Genomic DNA, 25,385 nt, shown 5'->3' on the forward strand with positions numbered 1-25,385 from the left:
ATAGATTTCTGTGACTATGTTTACCAGGAGGGGATCGGTTGTGGGATGGTGGGTGCCTAGATTCTCAACTGCCCTCCCTCTTCCCAAGGATAAAATGGGACCCTCCCTTTACTCTGGGTTTCTAACCTTCTCTCTTAGGCTTGCTCTCACTGTATACTCTGGGATTTATGTCAAATAGCTGCTCTTATTTCTTAAGAGACTACTCTCAGGAAATGTTCCTATGCAAAGCGGTTAAATAACTGGCCATAAGTCTCTACTCCTTTCCCCACTTTTTCATCAAATCATACGTCTTACATATACTTATTCTGTATGACTCATCTTATCATGATTTTTGAGGTTTCTGAATTTTAACCTATATAACTCAGAGGTGAATTCAAACCTTTGTAACACAGCTTTTTAAAAGGCACAATATTGCAAAGCTTCTTCTAGTTCCTTCTTATTAAAAATTTGCAGTGCTTTACCTGTGAGTTTTGAGACTAGCTTGGGCCTCTCTTCACCACTGGAATCTTGTGTAATTCACAAAGTTTTTCAAAAGTAGTGACATATTCTTCAGTACAGTACCATCCATCTCTCTGTATACAAGGCACCATTTGTCCCATCTAGATATTCTTTGGTGAGAACTGATTATTGCATGAGGGTTTTGTATCTTCGTCTCCAGCATCTTGAGCTGGTGTTTCCCTTCCTCACGCTTCCTGTCCTCCAGTTTCAGGGCTCTCTGGTGTGCTTCTTCTTGCTGCAGTTTCTCTGCCTCCCTCTCTTTGGCTGTCTAGTCAGCTTCCCATTTCTGGTGCTCACGATCCTTGTCTGCTTTTTCCATCTTTTCCTGCTCTAATTTGAGCCAATGGGGTTCTAGCTATAATTTTTCTCTCTCCAGCTGTATCCATTCGGGATTCAGCTTTAGCTTTGCAGGTCTGTTTCCTCCTGCCACTGCAGCCTCATGCCCCTTTGGGAAACTTGGCTGCCTTTTCTGGCACCTGTCATATTCCATGAGAAGGGTTTTCAACTCATCTGACCTTTTTCCTGTAGAAAGCAAGCAGTGATCTGCACATAACTCTTCTGCTTTCTGCTATACTTTGCTCATCCTGCCCTTGCTCCTGGTCTATCTATCTTATGCTTTCCTTTGCTCTGTTTCCTTTCCCGAAATAAACAAACAGAAAATAACCATAACGTTTTCTGTGCTTCTTTGTTTGTTTGGGAATCTCTTACAAATCCAATTGATCAGTGCTTGAAGTGAGAACCTCAGCCAACTAGCAAACTGTGTGTAAATCCTGTTCCATCAACATCACTGCGATGATCTGGGAGTGTTCAGGACTGTGAATCACCTTATTATCCCTTCCTCAGTGAAAGAGGGTCTTACTGGAGCTCAACTGTGTGTCAACTTCCTGGCGCTCCCATCTGCTAACAATGTTCTCAGTCTTTATTTTGCCTTGCAGGTAACCGTCAGGTGCACATCAATCCCCAAAAGTCCTCCTACAGCCTTCCTCTGCAGTATCCAGCCCCTGTCCCTGGACACATACAGAAAGGTCACAGGCTCCAAAGAGATGTATTACACACCAGCCTGCTGATCAGCTGAGGAGTCACACTTCAATATTACAGCACTGAGGTGACTTTATGCTAAAACCAAGGCTGTTTATTAAGGAAGAACAGAGCATTAAGTGATATGGAGTAATGCTAGTGGAAACAGATATGGTGACACATAAAATAAAAGTATAATGTGCTTCTAAGAGACTAACCACAGCTTTCGCAGACTACAGTCATTTGGCTAAGGCAATTTTCTCACTCTTGGAGTTTGCTGATTTTCAGCCAAACCAGGGTCCAGCAATGTGTTAGGGGTAGTGACTGTGTCAGCCCTAACAGGCGTTGCTGTTACTGAGAGTGAGTCCTTTGGCAGTGGGCACTGAGGGGCTCGTAGGGGCACAATATCACCATTTTATTCTTCTCTGTGTGTTTGTACTTGGTGCCAGATTTTGCAAAGGTCTTTAAAAAGCAACGGAGTTAGGGTGCTAGGTATTTTTGAAAATCCCACTTGACTCCTATTTTCACTTTTAGGCACCTAAATACAGGGTCATCATTTCAGAAAAATGCAGCGGGGGCGAGGAGGGAATTTGTGTCAGCGTACATTGCATTACATGTGAGTATAATACATCCTGCAAAGTCGGAGGGGAAGGTGGGGCCAAAAGTGGAAGCCATTACAGAGCACATAGACCTATAAAAAGTCTAGCAGGAGGCCAAACCTACGTGGGGGAGGGGGCTGCTGCCCCTTGTGCTATAACAAATGATGCGCCTGCCCAAATACCTTTAAAAATCTGGCCCACCCTTCCAATTGTGCCAAATCATCAATTTTTATTCTCTATGGAAAAAATGAGCTTCAGACCAGTTTTCATGTGTTAATCCACATCTAATTTCATCTTCCTTTAACTCAGAGAGTAGTTTGAAGATGTCCTGTCAAAACAGATTTAAAGGTTTCTCCCTAACTGTTCTTTTTGTTCAAAAGCAGGCTTTTTGTTTTATTTTGTTGGCTTGAAAAATGGTGGCAGCGAACCCACGTGCGCCTCTCCCTTTGCATGTTTACCCCCAGTATGGGACCCTCAATCACAGAATGAGGCAGCTTCTCTCTAACCCATTTTCTTCTCTGATCAGTCCTTGAGCCTACGGGTCTTTTATTAGATTCCACAATTATATCTTGGGGGACGGGGACAGGGAAGGAAGGGAGCAGGAGAAGTAGCATCATCAGAATTAACAGCAGATTGAAAATGTTAAAGCACAAAAAGAGACTGTCATTCTTGCTCCCACAGGCAAAAATGCCAACATAATCAGCCCAATGGTATTTTCCCCATATCTTCCTATAGTCTAGTTGCCAGGGGTTTAACAAGTCTTACGGAAAAAGAAAGCGAAAATGAAGTGAAGGTGAGTCCTCCCAAGCGAATTGAAGCAACCAAACCATCCAGGGACAATCTACTATTGCTGACTACCCTTGAAGAGCTATTACCATTTCACATCCCAGCTTCTCCATTTATTGTCCTTGTGACTCATGCTTCAAAGGAAGAATGGGAATAGGAAGGCTTTTTTGTCAGAATTAGATTGAGGACTGTGGTTTCCACATGAACAGTGCTTCTGACATGGGCGGGTATTATAGGCTGGGGAAGGCTGTGCCGCCCCAAACAGCCTGGCATGGCTCCGCCCACACTCCACCCCCAGAACCCCTCTGCAGCTCCTCCTGTGTGGTGGCGATGGCTCGGACTGGGGCTGTGCCGCCCCCCTCCTGGCGCTCTGGGGCTGGGGGTGCCAGTGGCCACGGTGAGAGGGCTCTGGGCTTCAGTAGGAGGGAGGGGGCGTGGAAGGTGAGTGGCCTCAGGCAGAATGGGTAGGGCTGGGGACTAGCCTCCCCAAGCTGGCAGTTCACACACCACCCATGCTTCTGAATCTGTCAGTCAGAGCTACACAGCAGAAGGTTCGGCACAGATGAATTTCTTCTCCTTATAAAACATGAAAATATTGTTCATGTTAATACTGGGCCGTAAACTGTTTTGCTAGCAGCTGACCTTTCAAATTGGCAACGTTAGTGGGTCAGAAAAGAGAGTACATTTATATGCAGCCCACATTGCAGGGTCAGATGACTCACTATTTTTAGTGTAATAGAGCTGGGCAAATTGCTGGAAAAAATATTTTCACAACTGTTAGTGGATTCCGAATTGTGGATTTGTACAAATCATATTTGTACGCTTTCTTTCTTCACTTTTCCACCCAAATGCGTGGCAGAAGCGAAAATGTCAATATACATGAAAAAAACCTTTATTTGTGTGTGAGCTAGCATATTTACTATTTGTATTGCAGAAGCACATGTAAGCCCCAGTCATGGACTACTACCCCATTTTGTTAGGTGGTATATAAACACATAACAAAAAGATGGTCCCTGTCCTGAAGAGCTGGTGCGTGTCTGGTCACCCTTTTGTCTCTCTCTCTCTGCACCCAAGTATACATCTTCAACATCTTTCTTAGCATATCTCCAGTCCAATGTCTGCGCTCTACCAATGCTGCTGGCTTTGACCTCCATACAGTCCTCCCATTTCTATCTTCATCGTTGTCTTCTTTTTTAGTTTCTCCTCCTCCCTTTGCATGGAATGCCTTGTATATGGGACTAATGGGTCACCTAACTCAGCACAGAGTATGACAACAGTCTTCATTCTTTGGAGGAAGCATCACAAACGACAACTAAAGTAGTGTGGATTGTGTGATAGGTGAGAGAACTGGAAGACTAGTTAATTCAATAACTTAGACGCTTAGTGAGTATGTTTGTTTATTATGATTTTATGAATATAAGTGCATTTTAATGGCAGTAGAACAATGTCACAAGGTCCCTGATAGTAACACTGTTAATATACAGAAAACAGACAAAATTATGGGATAATGCTCTGTGTGGCTGGGGTTACACATATTGTAAAATGTTGTGACACAAAATTGAGGCCAATGGATTCAATCTGTGTGTGATAAACATATAAATTATGTGTATTGTGGTATATATATATGTAGGAATTTCAGAGCAAACCCCCAAAACCAGAGTTGTAGAACTTGGGCAATAAAATGAGCCAGACTTCTTTTAGAATTTGCAGTGCTTGCTGAGCCAGTCTAAGATCTGGCTACAACCATCACAATTAGGACTGCACATGTACATTCACACACAATTACTTGTTCTCAATGTGACCAAAAACTGAATCCAAAGCCTGATAGAAAATATATCAGGTTTTTATCTTTTCCATATCCTCAGTCAGAAAGGAACTAGCTCTTTTTAAGTATGATGCCTACATAAAAATGGCCATACTTGGTCAGACCAAAGGTCCATTTAGCCCAGTATCCTGTCAATGCCAGATGCCCCAGAGGGAATGAACAGAGCAGATAATCATCAAGTGTTCAATCCCCTGTTGCCCATTCCCAGCTTCTGGCAAACAGAGGCTGGAGACACCATCCTTACCCATCCTGGCTAAAAGTCATTGATGGACCTATCCTCCGTGAATTTATCTAGTCCTTTTTTGAACCCTGTTATAGTCTTGGCTTTCACAACATCCTCTGGCAAAAAGTTCCATAGGTTGACTGTGCGTTGTGTGAAGAAATACTTCCTGTTGTTTGTTTTAAACCTGCTGCCTATTAATTTCATTTGGTGACCCCTAGTTCTTATGTTATGAGATGGAGTTATGAGATGGAGTAAATATCACTTCCCTATTTACTTTCTCCACACCAGTCATGATTTTATAGACCTCTATCAGATCCCCTCTTAAGTCATCTCTTTTCCAAGCTGAAAAGTCCCAGTCTCATTCATCTCTCCTCATATGGCAGCCATTCCACAGCCCTAATCATTTTGTTGTTGCCCTTTTCTGAACCTTTTCCAGTTCCAGTATATCCTTGTTGAGATGGGATGACCCCATCTGCGCGCAGTGTTCAAGGTGTGGGCCTACTTGTATAGCCACTCCTTTTGGCTTGTACGAGAAAAGATTTTAAATGTCCTGTATTTTCCTGGGCCTAATTATTTTCTGCTGCATTTCTATCCCTTATGTGCGTTCCACTCGCTCCCTCAATAACCCTAATAATTTCCTCAGGCACTGCCTGGGATAATGGCCTGGGAACCAAACTGTTTAACTGAGGTGACCAATCACATGGTGAATTCCACGTATTTTATACTTTAGAGCAGGGGTTCTCAACCTTTTTCTTTCTGAGCCCCCTCCAACCCTGCAACGTGCTATAAAAACTCCACGGCCCACCTGTGCCACAACAACTGGTTTTCTGCATATAAAAGCCAGGGCCGGCATTAGAGGGTAGTAAATAGGGCAACTGCCTGGGGCCCCATGCCACAGTGGTCCCCCGCAAAGGCAAGTTGCTCAGGGTTTGGCTTTAGTCCCAGATAGTGGGGCTCAGGGCCCTGGGCTTCAGCCCCATGTGGTGGGGCTTCAGCTTCTGCCCTGGGCCCCAGCAAGTAACGCTGGCCCTGCTTGGTGGACTCCCTGAACCCTATTTGCGGCCTCCCACAGTGGGACCCAGACCCCTGGTTGAGAATCATTGCTTTAGAGGAGTGCTCACTTTGGATTTCGCTTTTTTTTTCTGTTGTTGAATTTTTAGACAAATAATGAACAAACATATAAAACCCCACAAATAGAAAAAAGGCCCAAACACAACAAATACATGATTTTTAAGATCGTTTGAGCAGCTCTAGTAACACTTGAAAAAATCCATGGGCAGAATTCACAGGTGGTATAAGTCATTAGTTGGTCAGAAAACAGGTATAGGGGGCATATTACTTTTAATTATTTGTTATTGATATTACTGTGGTGACTAGAGGCCCCAGTCAAGATCAGAGCTCAGCTGTGGTAAATGCTTTACAAGAGCTAATAAGAGACATGCCCTGCTTACAATCTTGTTTAAGATAAGACATAACAAATGGGTATAACAATGAAATGGAAGGAATGGGAGGAGAAAAGGGAAGGCAAAGTAACTGGAACATGGGGTTACTTAGACTAGCAATGTGCACAGTTAGATGCATCAGACTGATAGATATATAATTTATGAAAAATAAATAAGAAATAAAATGAATGTTAGTGATTCTTCTTACTACCTGCCTAGGCATTGTAAAGTAGCATAATTACACCAATTTGGCATTCTGTAGGTGTAGTAAATGAATATAAGTAACATAGCAAGGGTGTGATTCTCCTCTCACTCTACCATTGTTACTTCATTGAAGTCAATGGAGTTATATCTCTGTAAAACTCGTGTAAGTGAGTGGAGAACCAGCCCCATTGCCTCTATAATCTTTGAGTAGCGAAAACGCCCAGCAATTTGAACAGGAATTTTTCCTGCACACAGCCTGAAATAGCCTTAAAAAATAAAAATGCAGGTGGTTGATGGACCTTTCCAAAACCCCATCCACAGTATTAGCTGGAGCACCATTTCAGTCTTACACAAACAGGGATGGCAGCTAGGCCCCCAAAGTTGATTCCTCATTCTAACAGGACAGTCCCAAATGGATAATGCCATTAAATTCTGCCTGTTTTGGGGCAGCCTACCAATCTTTACTTTGTGAGTGTATTATTTCTAAATAAAGACAGTAAAATATAGAATCATTTATAAATTCTGTGTCACCATAGATATGTATTATGTTAATTTTTGTGAAAGGATTCACTCCAGGTTAACCCATCTTCAGTTTTAAAAGTACTGTACAAATGTGTGTAATTGTTTCGCCTCTTAAAAATGTGTATGGTAGAATAGAAAGAAATGGCATATTTCAGGCTTAATATGAAAATTATTTTTATTTCAGCTGCATATGTGTAAATCTAGCGTACTACTGCTTAAGTCAACAGAGTTACTCTGAACTGACACCAGTGTAATGTGATGAGAATGTGGCCCATAAAATGCTGACTGAGGTCACCACTTCTCTTTACCTAAAACAAAAGGGTTAAGCTCCAGTAATACAATATTTGTGCATGAAGCTGAAATGAGAAATTGTGCTGAAATTAGCATAAATACAGATTGTAAAATTCTTGAGCCTTCGTTCTGAAAATAGCATATGCTCAAGATGCAGCCCAGATTGGGGCTTTGTGAGTGTGCATAAGCAGACATGCAGGTGTGTATCAGGCATTTTATACTCATATCTTGAACATGCAAACAAATCACATCCTTTTTACAAAATGTGGACCTCATGTTGTTCAGAAACATAAAGAAATCTCAGCAATTAAAAAATAAAATGTTTTAAGGTTCTACATAGCTATTCGATGTAAATATCGTTCCTTTTTGTGTTTGACAAGGTGTTTGTACTTAGCTGATAAGGGAACTAAACTAAACTAACTAAAGTTGTTTATTTGATTTGTTCATGTGAAGGTCTCACAAGTTTATAAGATTAAAAAATGCGCCAACAGTTTATTTTTTTCCACATTAAATCTGTCTGAAACAGCGGGTAGGAGACGGCATGGTTGGGAACTCAGGATATTAACTCTTTCTTCAGCCCTTTGATATTTAATATCATATGTCAATTCTTGCATAGCATTTATTATTTATTAATCTAGGTTGTACATATTTTTTAAAATAAAAGATTAGCCACTATAAAGCCAATTACTATTCATTTGAAAAATACTGCTGTTTTGTTTCTTAAAGATCACTGGTGAGATTAAAAGATACAGGGTGATAGCTTCAGCTGGTGTACACCAACGTAGTTCTGTTGGCTTCAGCATGTCGACATACAGCCCTTGGTCTTCAGTGAAGTATGTCTTCCTTGATTCCAATTAAAAGAAATATCCTGCGTATAATAGGCCTGCTTATTTTCTCCTTTTAAACTGTTTTCAGATATATTTACTTCAAGTGCAGAGTGTATGATGTTAGCCTGTCCCCAACTGCTCACTTAAATGTTTTGATATCTACACCTTTGCAAATAGAGCAAAACAAAACAAAACAAAAAAATTACTGCCAAACATCTCCAATGATCTGGAATTTTATTCCATCCATATACATGCATAGTAACAACATTTGTTGAGAAATTATTTCTATCAGAAGTAGAACATTATCTTTGTGATCACCAGTTGCAGTATTGCTACTCTTATATTTAAATATATCTTATATATGAATTAGATTCATACTTGCAGCATTGAGTTTAGGGTTTCATTTTAGACTGTGCCTTTCAAAAGATAAAACTGACTTGATATGACTTCATTACTTACAATACTGCTTCCAGTAATTTTGTTCATTCTTACAAAGTATTGCATTAACAGCAAAGTTTTAAAAATTGAGACAGAGATGCATCAGCGAAAGAAAATACAAGTACTATACAAGAAAAAAATTGCCATCTTCATTTAACGTACGTTTCAGATTAAGAAAGTGGACAGAAACATACTGCTACATACAAATGCAAAGCCTAATGACTAAGGTACTGTATCTGCTAAAATATAAAGTGCAAACTGAGCCCAATAATTCAAAAAATTGAAATTTTAAGGCGAACTTTACAGCATAGTTGAAACTTTTTTGCAGGTTATATTTTAGCAGATACGTATATCTGCAACAGCATATAAGAAAAAAATCAGGATACACAAGTGCTTTTGAAGCTATTTCTAAAATGCTTTTCTGTATTGTTTGTGACTATTTTCTTTAAAATCTACTATACAGTGCAAACCATATGTGCTACACAATAACTATACAATAACATTACAAATGACTTTAATATAAAGTTTTTAAATAAAAAATAACATAACTACAGCTATGAATACTGCTGGTAAAATAAATTAATATTTTTGAAAATGGCACCAATAATACACTTTACTAATGGACTGTAATGAAATTACACCTTGAAGTCTTCAACTCAGCAATAATGAATTATCTCCTGATTGTCCAGATGTAATTCACACAGCTTTCTTTAGACTGTATGGAACAATATACTAAACACAGGTACCAAAGGTGACCAATTGTTTCATTTGACATGTTCCGCTGCATGTGACGAGCAATAAAACTTCTTGTGAGTTATAAAGTTTGAAAGGTTGTTGAACTGGATGTCACACAGTCGGCAATATTTCCCACTGGTTGGGGCTTGGGTAGAACCATTCACACCTTTTGCTATACTAGACAACTGTTCCTCCGCTGTAGGAATAGCTGGAGAGACATTTTCGTTTGCAGCTAAAGGATTCTCAGAAATCCAAGAGGGAGATTTGTGCCCATCTTCATGTTGAGGATTCTGGGAAATGTTCTCTTGTTGTTGGTTTGTTGCAGGCCTTTCCTCCTGTTTTAGTCCACCATTAACTATTACCATGCCTCTGTTTTTTGGCAATAATGGAAGAGACTCTTTCTTCTGCACAGCACACCCGTTTGAAGGTATCTGGCCTTTAGGAGATTCACCTTCTGTATTTGTGCTTTGATCTAAATCAGTGTTATGAATGACAAGAGAACCAGAAATGTAATCACTTGGCTTTATGCCATAATATGGAGAAAGCTGATCTGCTCCTTTAGCTTTCTTTATTGCTCCAGGGTAAAGGCATTGTGGAAGAAACAAATGTTTGTTTTCTTCTTTTGTAGCAATAAGCTGGGCTGCTTCACTAAAGACTTTAAGTCCTTGAAGAGTTGCTAAGTGTGTAGAAAACAAGTTTCCATTGGGAGAAGACTGTTTCGAGTTTCCATTTTTCTCACATTTGATTATGCTTCTTTCATAACTGACATCAGGGCTGTTTCGTTCACTTTCTGGGTTTTGAAACACTTTGCTCTCAAGCTGTCCCATGTCATTACGCTGATGTGCAGTGACAGGGCAAAAATTTTGCTTATGGGCAAGATAGTTCTCTACCTTATTAAAACTGATCTTGCAAACTGTGCACTCATGGTAGTCTAGAAGCCTTTTTGGAGAGGTGGATGTCCTGTCTGACTGTGATAAACATTTTTTGCTGAGATCTATGGGTACATCCATCTCCAAGCAAGAAACTGTGGAGTGTGGAGTGTCACACTTTGAAACTGGAATACATTTGTTAATGGACAACGAAGTTTCTAGATGCTTTGAGACTATTCCTGGAAAGATATCACACCGAGGATGGTAACATTCTCCAAGACCTTCTGTTGATTCTTGAGTGGATGTGCAAGGGTTGCCAAGATTAGCCACTTCAAGAAACCGTTGTTGAACCAGCTGAGGCCTTTGCTCCTGCTCTGGTAGGCACATCTCATACATCTTCCTTCGTTTACGTGTGCGCATTGTTCTCTGCATAGCAGGCACTTTGCTGGAAGCAGATCTCTTCAGTGGAGGATCATGGCGTGTGGCACAATAATACTGTTTGTGGACCATGTATGTTTCATGTCTGCTGAAAGTAATATTGCAAGCTTCACATGTGGTTTTGTTGGGATCACTTTCTCCTTCTACTAAAGGAGCACTGGGGTTCTTCACATCAGCAGGTTTTCCATTCATTTTCTCATCATTGCTGGTTGCAGCCGAGAGCTTCTTAGCCTGTGCTGAAAAGTCTTTTTCATGAACCTTACTGTTTGGCCCAATCAAATCTAAGACAGTGGAGGAGTTGATGCAAGATGTCTGAAGAAGTTGGTTCTCTGCGTCGGAAGTGTGAGGAGCGGTATTCAGAATGTTTATAGAACTTTGGCCATTATTGGGACTTACAGCCTCAGGTATTTTTTCAGAAATGCTGGAAAAATCTGGTGACTTTGCCATCTGCTGCCATCGGCTGCTGCAGTAATGCTTTTTATGTACCAAGTAGTTGTCCAAATTGTTGAATGTTATGTTACACTCAAAACAAGTAGCCCCTTTTGGCATCAACGGACTGTAAATTACAGGAGGATAACTGCTACTGCCATGCCTCAGTCTTCGATGGACCAGTTCAGACATTTTGGCTAATATCTCCGAAGCCTGGGGAACCACTGTGATGTCCTGGGGAAAAGCAAACTGAGAGAGAAAAGGTCCCATAGGGAAAGAAGGGCCAATATTAGGCTGAACTGGGGAGGAGGCAAGTCTTGGGCTAGATGGTTCAGATTTTATTTTAGTGTATGAAAAACTTTGTTTATTTGTTACAGGCTGTGTTTCTGGCCTCTGGGCTGGAAGGAAAAGTGGAGTCTTTTTTTCACATTTGTCAAGCTCAGTGTCCGAACTTGCATCCTTAGTCTGCATGGTCTTTTGGCTCTGGGGAACTTCACTTCTGTTCAGAAGGTCTGTTGCTGGCTGTAAAGCTTCTTCAGCACCACCTGGAGAGTGCTCAACGTCACTTTCTCTTTGCAGCTTGTTGCCAGAGACATGTAGCTCTTGGTGCTGCAATAACTCCCTCTGAGTTTGGAAGCCAAAATGGCAGTGATTGCATCTAAAGGCAGCTTGAGTGAGATGTGAAAACAGGTGCTGATGAAAGTTAATCACTGAGTCTGCAGTGTAGTTACAAACTGTGCATTTCAGACTAGCGCCAGGTGGGAGAAATTCTTCCATTTTCACTCCTATGGAAAAGATAAATAATACACAACAAGTTAGGGTAACTGCTTTCCCCTCATGCAGTATACCATGAAAAGCAATCATATGGAGAATATAAACATCATGAGCACAACTCATTTTCCTCTGGTGAAAATGTTCTGTAAATATTCACCCATATTGGTCACTCAGGTAATGCTTAAATCAATTCAAAATCTCTTTCCAACCAACTGCTATAAGAGGTTCCCAAATTTATCAACTGTGACTACATATGCCATGAACTGGCTCATTTTCCATATTGAGTTCAGCATGGATTCAGAATTTCAGATATGAAGCAGAGAGCCCTCCAATTAATAAAGGGAAGGCCAGAGTAGGGGAAGAATAAAAATAGATCAGGCTCTCTCTAAATGGAAATGCCAAACTAACCCATTCCAGTTTTAGAAACAGCAATTTCCACTTGGAAAAAACATGTTGTTCCCCATAGATCAATAAGCATTGGGGTCCGATGTTCCACACAAGGATATTCAGTAGGAGCCACAGAGAAATCAAAAGGCTCAGGAGTATGTTCACTTTTCTCTGATCACAGGAACATATCAAGGCAATATGCTTGAGATCCAGTCCTCAAGCTCAGAGGGGGCCTATAAAAAGCACTGAATCAGAGGCAGAGTTGCAGACAGCACATTTCCAATAATCTCCATTACTGTTGGCCAGCGCCCGCTTGGCTGAGATGAACTGCCTATGTGGGAAAGAAGATCCAGGGCTCTGGAATGGGAACTCAGTGGGAGGATTGCTGAAAGGGTGAGTCCACTGTGAGGAAGGAGGAGGGCTGGACTCGGAGGAAAAATTGTCGATGAAGATAGTACTCTTTTAGCCCTACACCACTAATAGTCACATGCAGTTATTGCAGGTAAGGAGTAAGGCTACAATTTCAGAATGGAAATTTTTAGTAAATTTCGTGGCAGAGGTGCGAGAAAAAACAGTAAGACAGAGAAAGGTCACGAAACAATGCAATTTTTGCTACATCAGCATGCACAAGAGTATGATGAGGATGTTCAAAGATCACGTCCAGGAGAGCCGGAAGGCTGAAGAGTAACCCCACCCCACACTCATCCCCAGTGGCAGCTCATGCCCTGCAGGGCTGGGTCTGGCTCCCCACTCTGGGTGTTGCAACCTGGTCCATGAGGTTGATGAGCCACTCACATTTGGCCCATCCATCCCTCTGTGGATGGAGAGAGAAGGGTGGATGGGACACACCACTCAGTTTGGGGGCAAGGCCACTCAGTCTGGGGGGCCTAATCAAATATGTTTTTACAGCCATTTCATGGACTTTATTAAAATTCACAATTTCTGTGACCACCATGACAAAATCATAGCCCTACTGAGACATATTTTTCTTAGATATGAACTCACCAGAGCTCTTCCTATCAAGTACAATGTAAGAACAGAAGCAAATTCAAACCATACCCACAATCTGTGCAGAGAATGAGAGTGTGTTTCAGGGTGTACTCAAGCTATAAATGCCTCTAGAGCACAACTAAGGGCAGAGTTCTGTGCTGGAAGAACAACAATGGCCTACATTGTCTAAAGAGGAGTCCAGGGCTTCTCTGAGTTTAATGAAGGAAAAATATCTGTGTTTGATTTAGATTTAAAACATTATTTATATGTGCATGTGCACATGGTCAGTTAAACTGCGTTTACAGTTTCTTCGTAACACTGGAGCAGTGCAGAGCAGTGAGCATCACAGTGAAACTAGCACAAGCTGTGAAAACTCATACTTTAAGACCCGGAGGACCCTGCTTCAATCCCTAGTGCTGGTCAAAGTACCCTGTGGCCATCACATACGGGGGGTTTGTCCAGGATATGAACTGCTGTGGGGCTCATATGCTTGGGATGACCTGCCCAAGGAAGTATGTAACACACTGGTTAGTGTGTATTCTATGCCCCCCTCTGTGCTGATCCATAGAGGATGTGGGTCTGTTATAGCACCCAGCTAGAGCACAGTTCTTTAGCACAAGCTGTAAAGACCTGTAGTTTTAGCTGTGTAGCCCCTGGTTCAGTTCACGACGTCTGCCAGCATGTCATCTGTCACACAGGCAAAAGTGGCAGCCATTAAACTTTCAAAAAGAAAAGGAGTACTTGTGGCACCTTAGAGACTAACAAATTTGCGCTCAAATAAATTTGTTAGTCTCTAAGGTTCCACAAGTACTCCTGTTCTTTTTGCGAATACAGACTAACATGGCTGCTACTCTGAAACCATTAAACTTTCAGAAGAAGTTCATGCAGATTTTGCAACATTGTATTTAGAACGTGTTTAGAAGCAGGAATAGTATCCAATGCACTGAGATTATCCCCCACTGCTTTCACAGTGCACAATGTTACAGTATCTAATTTCTATCTTACTAGAATTAGGTAGATGGCACCTTGCTTTACTGTCTGATCAATGGGGTCCTAATCCTCCAAACACATGTGAGTAACTATTACACATGTAAATAGTCCCACTAAGTTGAAAAGGAAGGTTTTGACTTTTAACAGAGACCTCAACAAATTATTCACATTGTAACACATATTTTTGCATCCTTCTATATGTATACTAATTGTTGTCAAAATGATATTTTACTATCTTAGGGTTAGACCTATAAAGGGACTTAGGTGCCTAACTGGCACTTTAGTTTCCTAGGGCCAAATTTAGATCCACAAAAACACTGCTTAGATGCTGCCTAATCCTGAGCACCTACATTTCTACTGTGTATAAAATACTTAAATATGCATTGGAGCAGGGACTGAAACTTGGGTCTCCCAGACACATGCCCTAACCACTGGCCTATAGAGTCATTTTCTCTCTGGCCTAATGAATATTTAAGTCTTTTAATAAACAGTGGAACAGCTCCAACAGGAGGGATTGAGTGTATCCTATCACAGAATAGCTTATAACCTGACGGGTAGGGCAGTCTCTGCTCCAGAGTAGGGATTCAAATCTGCGTCTCCTTCATCTCAGGTGAGTGCCCTAACAGCTTGGCTATTGGATACAAGGGCATCTACCATCTGCTCTTCTTTTTTCTTTTTTTGCAAGAAACGGCTGACCTGGCTTCGGTGCCTACATTTTCTAACTGCTGAAGAGAGATAGGCCCCTCCCTCCAGCCCAAATTTAGGCACCTAAGTCCCTTTGATGGGTGGGGCTTAGGCCCTACCCCACTCTTTGGCATTTTCTATTGGATAGTTTAGGCAGCTCCCTGCTTATTGAATCCTGTTGCTAGGTACATAACTCTCCCCATGAAATGCACAAGGAGCCCAGGCTCCGAAATCAGGGTTGTGTATTCCACTGGGCTCACGGCACCTATACATTAGGGCGGCAGTGCTGAGGCTAAGTCCCCGTTGTGGATTTAGCCCTCAGGCTTGTTACATGAGTTCTCCTTCCTGTAAGTATGCATTTTCATCATTTTCTTATCCATGCACCACAAATGAACTTTTCAAGTAGCAGACCATTCAGGGAAAGAGCAGAGACATATTGCACATTTTCACGTTTACACTGTACTGTTAGCCTGGAAATGTAATATATTATGGTTTAACATGTATTTTCATGTAAATGATTTTCAAGGACATACACAAAGCAGTACACAGAACTATAAAATACTAAACTGAAGTTGTGGGGAAAATGAAATGATATTATAATATAGTTTTTTAGAAACAGCATGTAATGATGCAAGTAAAGACAGTAATTTCAATGTATATACATATTGGGGCAGAGTTGTGCCTGCAAATTGCATACGTTCCATCAGTGGAACTCTTTGTCCTGTAATAGATCCGCAGGAGAGAGACCTTCTCCTGCAAACCTTCGGTGACATCCAGCTGCCATGGCACACTGGGCTGGAGCTCCCTCCTGTAAAAATGTAAAATATACATAAGCCCTCCCGAACTCCTACTTACCCAACAAGGTCCACAGAGACTTCTGAAGAGCACTTGCCTCTTCCCAGGCATACCTTAGTACATATTTCACTCTAAAGCCAAGTTAACTGCTTAGGCCTGACAGCACAGCCTTTCTCATCTACAAACTTTGCATGCCTAGTGGAAACTTCATGTGGAATGTTCTGTGCATTTACAACTTGTAATTTTTCAATAATCTGATCAAATCAAAGCTAAATTTCAACAGAACACTCAGAGATACTCGATAATAGGTCTAAATCTATGCCAAATTTCAGCTTTCTAATGAATGGGAAGTAATATCTCCATTTTATAAACAAGGAAACTGAATTCAGAGGTTGTGATATGGTTCAAGACTATAGTGGGAGTCAGCATCAGATCTGGAATAAGAATATAGGAGTTCCTAATGCCCATCCAAATAACCAAACTCCAAATAACCAAATCTCTCAAGGGACAAAGCTTTACACCTTTGTTTAAATATCAGAGAGAATCTAGGCCATTAAATGACCAAGGGTTTGGTTTATGTAAATGCATAAGTAAATGCATAAGGTCAGATAAATGCAATACTGGTAGATTAAATAAATTACAAAAATAAACAGATTATATGTGAGAGGTGCATGGACTATATAATACAGTCCAGAAATGACTGACGTCTTAGTAGTATCTACTTCCAGTGCTTGATTGTACTGCTTACATTTAGAGACTCATTGAAGAAGATAAGGTTTATAGTGGTTAATGTTTAAGGAATAGCTACATCTACAGGGGGATATATTGCACTTACCACTGTGAGAATTTAGGTGCATTTCCAGAGCTCTTGCATTAGAAAAACTTTTGGTGCACTGTGGAAAGGGGCAGACACTGGATATCTGATGAGCACTATCTTCATTCTCCTCTGACAGCTGAGCTCCCTCTCTTTGCCTCCCACTGCAGTAGTACATGAGATGGGCCTGCAAATTCCGCTCACTTCGATACCAAATGCCACAGGATTTGCAAGGGAATATATCTTCTACAAGCAAATATAACCAGATGCAGGTTAGCCACAGTGTATTCGGCATCAACAAGTAACATGGCAGGCTTAAGTCCTTTAATTTTTCCATTAAAGAAACAACTTACTTAATAAAATGTTGGCAAGGCAGCCACAGGTTTCATACAATGTCATTTGCAAGGACAAGGGAAAACATTTGTTTGTTTGTTTGTTTTATAGGCCAAAATAACATAAAACACTGACCTACATTTTTAGGACACCAATTTTTTTTTAAACTAAAATAGAATTAATAGTTTGTGGCAGAAATGCAGTCTCAACTGTATTATAGCACCATGAAAATATTTAATCAGAGACGTTCTCCAGTCACGTGGACCCTGATCCTGCAAAGCCTTACAAATGTGCTTAACTTTAGGCATGTGCATAAGTTTTTGCAGAATCTGGGGTTTGGATTCTTTAAATTAAGACTGCATGTCTTTCTAAAAAATATGTTCTAGTTCAACCACAAGTTTATTGGGCTCCAGGCAGGTTTCACTGGGGAAAATTCTATTGCCTGTGATAGCCAGGAGGTCAGACTAGATGATCATAACGGTCTCTTTGTAGCCTAAAATCTAAGAATGTAGTAATTACGGTATCTGAAAAGATCATGCTTTCTTTGTTTTTTGGATTCTTGTCATAACTAATGTTGGGAGTTAAATTTTGTAATATGCTATGACCTCTAATTGTTTTAATCCTTAATATTCCACTTTCTGAAACAGGACAAAAAGTTAAAATGTTGAAGTTTTCTTCTGAATGGAAATTCCAAAAAAAATTGATTCAGAAATATCAAAATGCTTCATTTAGACATTTTTGATCAAAACAAACCATCTAGACATTTCCCTATTGCCTTATGGGAGTTAGGGTTACCAGACAGCAATTGTGACAAAACGGGACAGGAGGTGGGTGTGTGGGTGGTGGGGGGGGGGAGGAGGGTTAATAGGCGCCAAAAAAAAAAAGTCCCCAAAAATGGGACTGTCCCTTTAAAAACGGGACATCTGGTCACCCTAGTTATAGTTCCCGCTCCCATTCCCCCCTGTGGGGTAGGCTCTTTGACCTGACAACATCTCCTATAATAAATGTAGAGTCATGTGATTCCCATGACGCACCATTTAAAGGAAATGCACTACGAAAGATGTCATCTACTATGGAGCCCGGCCCAAAAGAGAGAATGGGGGATGGAACTACACTGCCATTAGGCAATGCACCAGAAATAAATGCAGCTCAATTTTTTTAACTAATTTGAAACAAAACATTTTAGGTCAAGTCAAATGAAATATTCTGATATTGGCTGAACTAATCTGAAAGAAAATATGTCATTTACATTTTCCTGATGGAAAGTCAAAATTTTTAATTAAAATCAAAATTTTCCTGCTAAAATTTTTAATTTTGTATCAGAGGTATTAGTCTGTATCCACAAAAAAAACCCAAGGAGTCCAGTGGCACCTTAAAAACTAATATATTTATTTGGGTATAAGCTTTTGTGGGTAAAAAACCCACTTATTCAGATGCATGGAGCAAAAATTACAGATACAGGCATAAATATATATAGGCACATGAAGAGAAGGGAGTTACCTTACAAGTGGACAACGAATGTTGAAGGCCAATTTAGGCAGGGTGGATGTAGTCCACTGTGAATAATTGATGAGAAGGTTTTTTTTTTAATTTTGTGTAATCTGCACAAAAACTTTCCGACAGAAAATTCCTGACCACCCTAACTGTTAGCATTAATAAAAAGAATGCCAGCTGACTAAAGCCCATTTCCAGAAGGCAGATGATCCTGCTTTGTGTTTCCTTATATTTCAGCTTGATATTGCTGTCACTACTATCTCTCCACAGGGTACTGGTATATTTTAACTTATTTCTTTTAACGGCACGTTCACAGTAAATGTGACCAGTACAATTCTTTGCACAAAAAATAAACAGCAAACTAGAAAAAATAAAGCTATTGGCAAGACATTTATAGTCATCCAGCATTGAACCTGGTGGGATTACTCAAAGAATAGGTATTACTCACATGAATAAGGGCTGAATCTGGACCTATATGATTCTAGTGCATCCAAACCTTGAATATTGTGTAGCGTTCTGGTCACTTAATTATTGCAAAGTATTTATAAACTACAAGAAGCACAGGGAAGTGCTACAATATAGGAATGGAAGGACTGAGTGACAAGGAAAGATTAAAAGAGCCAAATATATATCACAGGGTTAAGTGACGACTAAGGAGGAACATGATATCAGCTACCAATTTTTTGAAAGATGTCAACAGCAAGGAAGGCGAGCAATTAGGATTGTATAAGGGGTCCTAATAGCAGTAATTGGGTGAACTTAACAGAATATTTAGGCTGAATGCTCTGATTCAAGAAGTTGTATGCAGTGTTGTTGTAACCCTGTTGGTCGTAGGATATTAGAGAGACAAGGTGGGTGAGGTAATATCTTTTACTGGACCAACCTCACCCAGCTTGACTCTCTGATTCAAGAAAGCACTTAGCACCTACTTAAGTCCTGCTCTACACAGCATGTGATTATGTCCCTTTAACATCAATGGGACTTAAACACAGGCTTAAGAATCCTTCTTGAATACAGATGCTTCCATGAATTGGAGCTAATACAAAGAAAATTTCTGACAATGACCTCTATTGCATTTTGAAACAGTTTCAAAAGAGAAGTGGTAGAAGCTATTTCTATTGCTTAAGAAATGGAAAACTAGCCTGGATAAATATTAGAATATGTATTGTGAAGACCAAGCCTGCATTGACTGAAAGATGATGGACCAGGTGAGCTAAAAGGTCTTTTCATCTCTATTTTTATGATTTTCTAATTCTGCGAACAGATTTACAGAGCTTCTGTCTGAGGGAGGGCCAAACACTATCCTGTACAGCTACCATTCCAATTTTCTACATCTATTTTTGCTCTGTTAAAAAAAAAAAAGAAACATAACAAAAAACAAAACTAGAAAAAGCTATGGTACAATATTATTCACTTACTGTTGACAATAGCTGTAGGCAAAATAGATGCCATAGCAGCTTGTTGAGGAAGCAGTTGTATTGAGTCCAGCAGACGTGCAGGATACATCCCTTCTGTAAGAGTCATCTGACTGGCAGCTTGTAGCCTTGAGTCAAAATCCACAACAAAGGCAATTAGCTCTTCACCCTCAGAGATGCTCTTAGTTGTGGTACACCAAAGTTGGCCACCTATATGAAAAATAAAAAAAGAAAGATTTAATTGGGAACATAAATCTGCAGAAGAACTTCAAACATAGGTGCGGTGTCTTTATACCCTTTTCTAACTGGATTATTTGTGGGGAGGAGGCAGATAACTCCTGCTTTTTAAAGTTCTATTTTTATCTGTAGAAGAATTTTCAAAATACTGTTAAGGAAGCCATGATAAAAATATATGCATATATTCTACAATCAGTTCAACTAAAGAACGATCACCCTAATTCACCCTTTTGTGTCCTAAGAGACTGACATGACCAGAACTCAGATATAGGCAAAACTATTTTAACTGGCACTTTTCCAATCATTATATTTTTACTGCACTTCCTGCATATTTTTTTCATACCACAGTTTCAGTTTTATTCCAAGTGCCTCATCCACAGCAGAAGAAAAAAACCCCAAAAGCTGCAAAGAAGAAATCAGATTTCTTCATAAGGTCATTTCCCCCCTCCCTTATGTTTGCTACCATCTTTCTCTGAAAAATATTTTCTTATGTAATATTTTTCATAACATGACTGTTTTATCTCTGCTTACATTGACTGAACTTCCTGAAAAGAAGATATGCCAAAGATCTGTTTCATAAAGACTTATTCAAATAAAGGTTTGTTTAAAAGGGGAGGAAGGGGGAAACTTTCATCAAACAGAAAGATACACTAGAGCTCTGTGCTGCAAATGTCACGTGCAGTGCATTAAAAAGAAAATTAACTATGCAAGTACATCTACTAATGTATTTGAATGTGATAGTGAATGCTCATTTATTTAACATGTTTAGACAGGCAAAGCACTTATATTGTGTTATCTACACTCTCAGGCCTAGATACATATCCAGTATAGTTATGCCTGAAATAATGTTGCATACTTTATATGTTATAAACCTTTTGTTCCCCAAGGTTTTGTATATATAGCAAAAGCTATATGTTGTATTCATTAGGCAAGCAAAACTGTACTCATTTTGATAAGTAATATTGCTGTGTTTATCTTTCAGCATAACTGCCTTTTCAACTGCACTTCATTTTTTTCCCCTCAAAGAGATTATAGTTTTAAAACAACTTGTTGCAAAAATCTGGTGGAGGAGATAACAACAGTGTATGATATGCCACAGCTAAATGGAAGAATTAAGACATTGTTTTAGAGAAATCTTGGACAATTAATTAAACCAGTCTATTAGCTTTCAAAGATGAGCAAACAAAACAGCATCAGTGACAATGTGTTTCAGTGGAAAAATAAAGCTGAGTTTCCAGACCTCAAAGTGGTATAAAAGTTTCAAAGCAGAAAAGTTTCTTTGCATTCAACCTTTAGTATTACAGCAGTTGAAGGTAGCTATGAAGTTTACAAACAATTTATTGTAACAGGACTCATGTAAAGTAAGGTTCACTGCTTTCCAGAATTAGGGCATGCAAAGATACAACTCTCACCAATTTCCTTTCGAGAATAAGGAGATGAAAAGTGAAGACAGCAATACAACTACATCTACAAGTCTGGAATCCTAATAATCAACCAGGAATATGAACATTAATTACTGGATTAGTGCCTCACACTGATGTAAATCAGGAGTAAATCCACTGAAGCCATTGGTGTTATACCAGTACAAAACCAGTGTGAGAAGAGAATCAGACTAATGGATGTTTAATCAGCTTCTTAGATATAACAACTTTGAGCTACATGGCTTTAATTTGAGGCTCTGTAACCAGCTACACTATTTTACCTGAGGACACATACATAACTTATTTGTGTGAATGGAGGGCGGAGTTCCATTGATTGTGTCACACTTCTGTTTTATTCTTATTTATATATGAAACTTGTAGTGTAACAATAATACAGTGTGTTATTATACACTTTTATAAGAACACTGTAGTATAAGGGCTTGTGCTGTAGTCTTATAATGCTATACCTTTTGTATTAAAAATAAAATTGAAATGTGCCACATTAAGAAAACCACCTTTCTTTCCACAGCAACAATCTTGACATGCTGTATCCTGGGGAGAGGGGTGGGGGAAGATATTACTTACAGGGTCTCCAGCTGCAATCAGTCTGGATCAAAATCCTTGTACACCAGGAATAGGGGCCTGACTCAATATCCTTGCATCAGAGTTCCTGAGAGCCAATTAGGATTATTCCTAAGAATTATGCTCCCCCCACCAATACATTTGCTCTTTCATTGTGTTATGTAGCACTTTCCATCCATAGGTATGGGGAGCATTGTACTCCCCACAGTGCATGCCTGTCCCTTTCCATAGGCCGGTGCAGATGGGGATGGGTCAGGGCAATAGCCACTCTTCCCTGCCCCCAAGGGACTAAGGAGAGCACTTAGTGCAGGAACTGCAATTGTGCTGGCGCTTATCTAGGCTGGCAAGAGGTGACAGGGAAGACTTCTTGTCCCCTCTCCTCCACTGCACACCCATATGGGTCAGGCAGAATCAAGTCCTGATGGCCTGATCCAAAGCCCACTGAGGTTAATAGATAGACTCCCACTGATTTAAATGTGTTTTGGAGTATGCTCTTCAGGTCAGATTGTGAACGCTTTATTCACATTGGTGACCAGTAACTCACTCGAGTAATCCCATTGATGCCAAGGGTGACCAATCTGGCCCCAAGTGATTTGATCATTAGATCAACCAAAGGAAGAGGCAGCATTGTTTACTGAGTCACTTGGGTAAAGTTTGTTTCAGTGAATATGAGCTATATATCAGAATGCTACAAGACAACACTGAGCCAGATCCTGAGCTGGTATAAATTGACATAGTCCTGTTAAAATCAATGGAGCTAAGCCAGTTTGCACCAGCTGAGGTTCTAACCTGGAGGCTGCCCAATGGAACAGAAAGTACAATTCCATAGCTGTTCTAAAATGATAGCTACAAAATCAGCCAAACAAAACGGAGTTAACATACATTATCTAGGCATCAAATCCAAGATCAACAAAAAAACAATCAACAGATATTGCTTAAGCATTTATCCCCACTCCTTATTAGCTTACATTTGAATAAAAATATAATTAACTAGTTATGCAAAGAATTAGAAACGTTTATTTAATCAGAGAAAGTTGGGGAAGTGGAATAATATCATATTGTGCGAACTAGAGCAAAAAATTACATTCCAACTGCATTGGCATGATTTCTTTATCAAATTGCATCACACATTGAATCAGCTATCTGATACCTTCATAGCTTCCACCAAATGGAAAGATTATTTGCGGATCTTCTTCGTCTGTCTCTTACCCTGCAAACACAAGTAACTCTTTTGCTGCTTAAAAATAAAACTAAAACAACTTCAAGTTCTAGAAAAGGAAAAAGATGTCCCTGAAAAACTGTGGACTTACTGTTCTTTGTAATGTTTATGATCAAGATTCTTGTGCAAACAGATCTGGTTCCTAACAGGAAGCTTATGAATCATACTCATAATTGCTGTCAAAACTGCAGTGAAGTGTACTGCAAGTTTTGATAATAAAGAATAGAGTCACAGTTCAAACTTGATTACATTTTGGAAATTCATGCTGCTCTTACAAGAATCAGTGGCCTTAAATATCTTCTTCTCCTGCCAAATTTTTCACTTGCACTTTTTATTATTTATGAAATCGGTGTCTGCACAATGTCATGCAGACCTCTGTTGATAAAGTCTAATTAAGATTAAGACAAGCCTTTTGGAAAGGATCCCATCATTAGCAGACATGATAAACACAAAAATACTCCCTACTTGTCAACCAGCAGCAATTCAGTAACCTAACAGTATTATCTGTTGCTAGGCTACAGAGCTGACAAAGCTTCAATTATGTTATGCGGTCCTACCTATAGAATACTGTATAAGCAAAATGTATCTAATATAAAAGCATTTAACTTCATCCATACTATCTGCAATTCATGACTTCTTTCAACGGCAAAAATCAGGTTAATAATTACCATGCTGCAAAAATCTTTGCGATGAGTTATGTTTGCAGAATTTTTTCTAATTTGTCTGTATGATTGATAGACATTTGCTTTGTAAAAATAATAAAATGCAAGCAATGGGTAGCTGTAAACCACTAGCAGAGCTACATCTGGGCTCATCAAGATATGGAACCAAGCTTCGTATAAAAACATATATAGTAAATTGAACCAATTAAATCACATTCAGATGTGGTAATACTCTGCCTTCAGTATGTAGGAGGACAGGGCGCACTGAGGAGATAGATATGTATACTGCTATAAAACTTTATTTTATGTAAGACGCACATCTAGGTACATAATAGAAAGTTGCTTGATTTTTCAATAGCCTCTTCATTTTCTATCCCTATAATAAGGAAGTTGATTTTGAGATTTTATAAATAATTCAGCCTTTATTTACTGTCTTTTGTATCAGTGATTTTCTCTGAAGAGGAGCTGTGAAGTGAAGGGACTATATGGGTGGCATTGATTTTTACGCAGAGTTCCCCATTGACTTAAAATGGGTGAAGCTCTTCTTAAAAATCAATAGCAGCATATGGCCCCTGATTAGTAACTTTGTTGCTTTTATTAGAATTAGCTTTAAAGAGCAGGTTGCTAAAAATAGTTTAACTTCCCTCTTAAAACAAAGGCAATGGCTAAATGCAATGCAAGAACATTTTAACTGAATCATATAGACACAAGCACTACCATCATGGTAGTGCAGCTATCTTACCCCACATATGAAAAGGAACCCACGCATTAAAAATGTACAGCCAGTCCTGCCATTTTTTGGTATTTTTATCCAAATTATTAATCAAAACTTGGTCTGCCTAACCTTTTGAATCTGGATTTTTGATTGTATATCTTAGGTACAAGGTTAGAAAATAAATAATTGCTACTGAAACCAGTCTTCATACTTAAATAGTCTCAGAATACAAACCTATTGTGCCAGTGAGTCTAAAGTATTGTTTTGGCTGCCTATATTTTATGCTTAGTGTTTTTGACTGTATTATTGCAACAGCATAAGAGGCCATTTCCTGTATATATACGTTTTTATAAAGGAGGGTCAGAAGACTATCAGAAGTCATTTAATCAACAGCTTGTATTAGTCTATGGACCATAATGACTTCCAGGCACAACCAACTGAATGAAACCTCCCCCTTCTCTGAATGAAATGGCCCTATTTTACAAAAAGACATTTTTTGTTAACAGCCTTGGGGAAAAAATAAGTTTGTTTATTTTATATCATCCTTGCTTTGTGTTTTATTTCAAGCATTTGAGGGAAATTTGCAAATCCATAACAGGACACAATCTTCACATTTGTTTTTCTTCCCCCCATGGGGTTGTGACTGTTCAGAATAATTTCCTATACTGTTGAATGCCCCCATTTTAGTATGGCACAAGTTACTGCCCAGATCTCTAATTTTCAACATTAA

General features: G+C 39.6%; 1 protein-coding gene across 6 annotated transcripts in view; it reads right to left on the reverse strand.

Moving 5' to 3' along the window:
- Nucleotides 1-7,976: 7,976 nt before the first annotated feature.
- ZFPM2 (zinc finger protein, FOG family member 2) overlaps nucleotides 7,977-25,385 on the reverse strand; it is a 439,542-nt gene continuing 422,133 nt past the window's right edge. For 2 of the 6 annotated variants that reach the window (XM_074943961.1, XM_074943962.1), the window contains 3 exons: nucleotides 19,823-20,029; nucleotides 16,599-16,823; nucleotides 7,977-11,928 (listed from right to left, as the gene is read on the reverse strand). In XM_074943961.1, the coding sequence (XP_074800062.1) occupies nucleotides 9,437-11,928; nucleotides 16,599-16,823; nucleotides 19,823-20,029 (2,924 nt within the window). In that variant the 3' untranslated portion in view covers nucleotides 7,977-9,436. The remainder of the gene's footprint in view (nucleotides 11,929-16,598; nucleotides 16,824-19,822; nucleotides 20,030-25,385) is intronic. The other 4 variants (XM_074943958.1, XM_074943959.1, XM_074943956.1 and 1 more) reach the window with 3 other exon arrangements.

This window comes from Natator depressus, chromosome 2 (assembly GCF_965152275.1).
Source record: "Natator depressus isolate rNatDep1 chromosome 2, rNatDep2.hap1, whole genome shotgun sequence".
Lineage (NCBI taxonomy): Eukaryota > Metazoa > Chordata > Testudines > Cheloniidae > Natator > Natator depressus.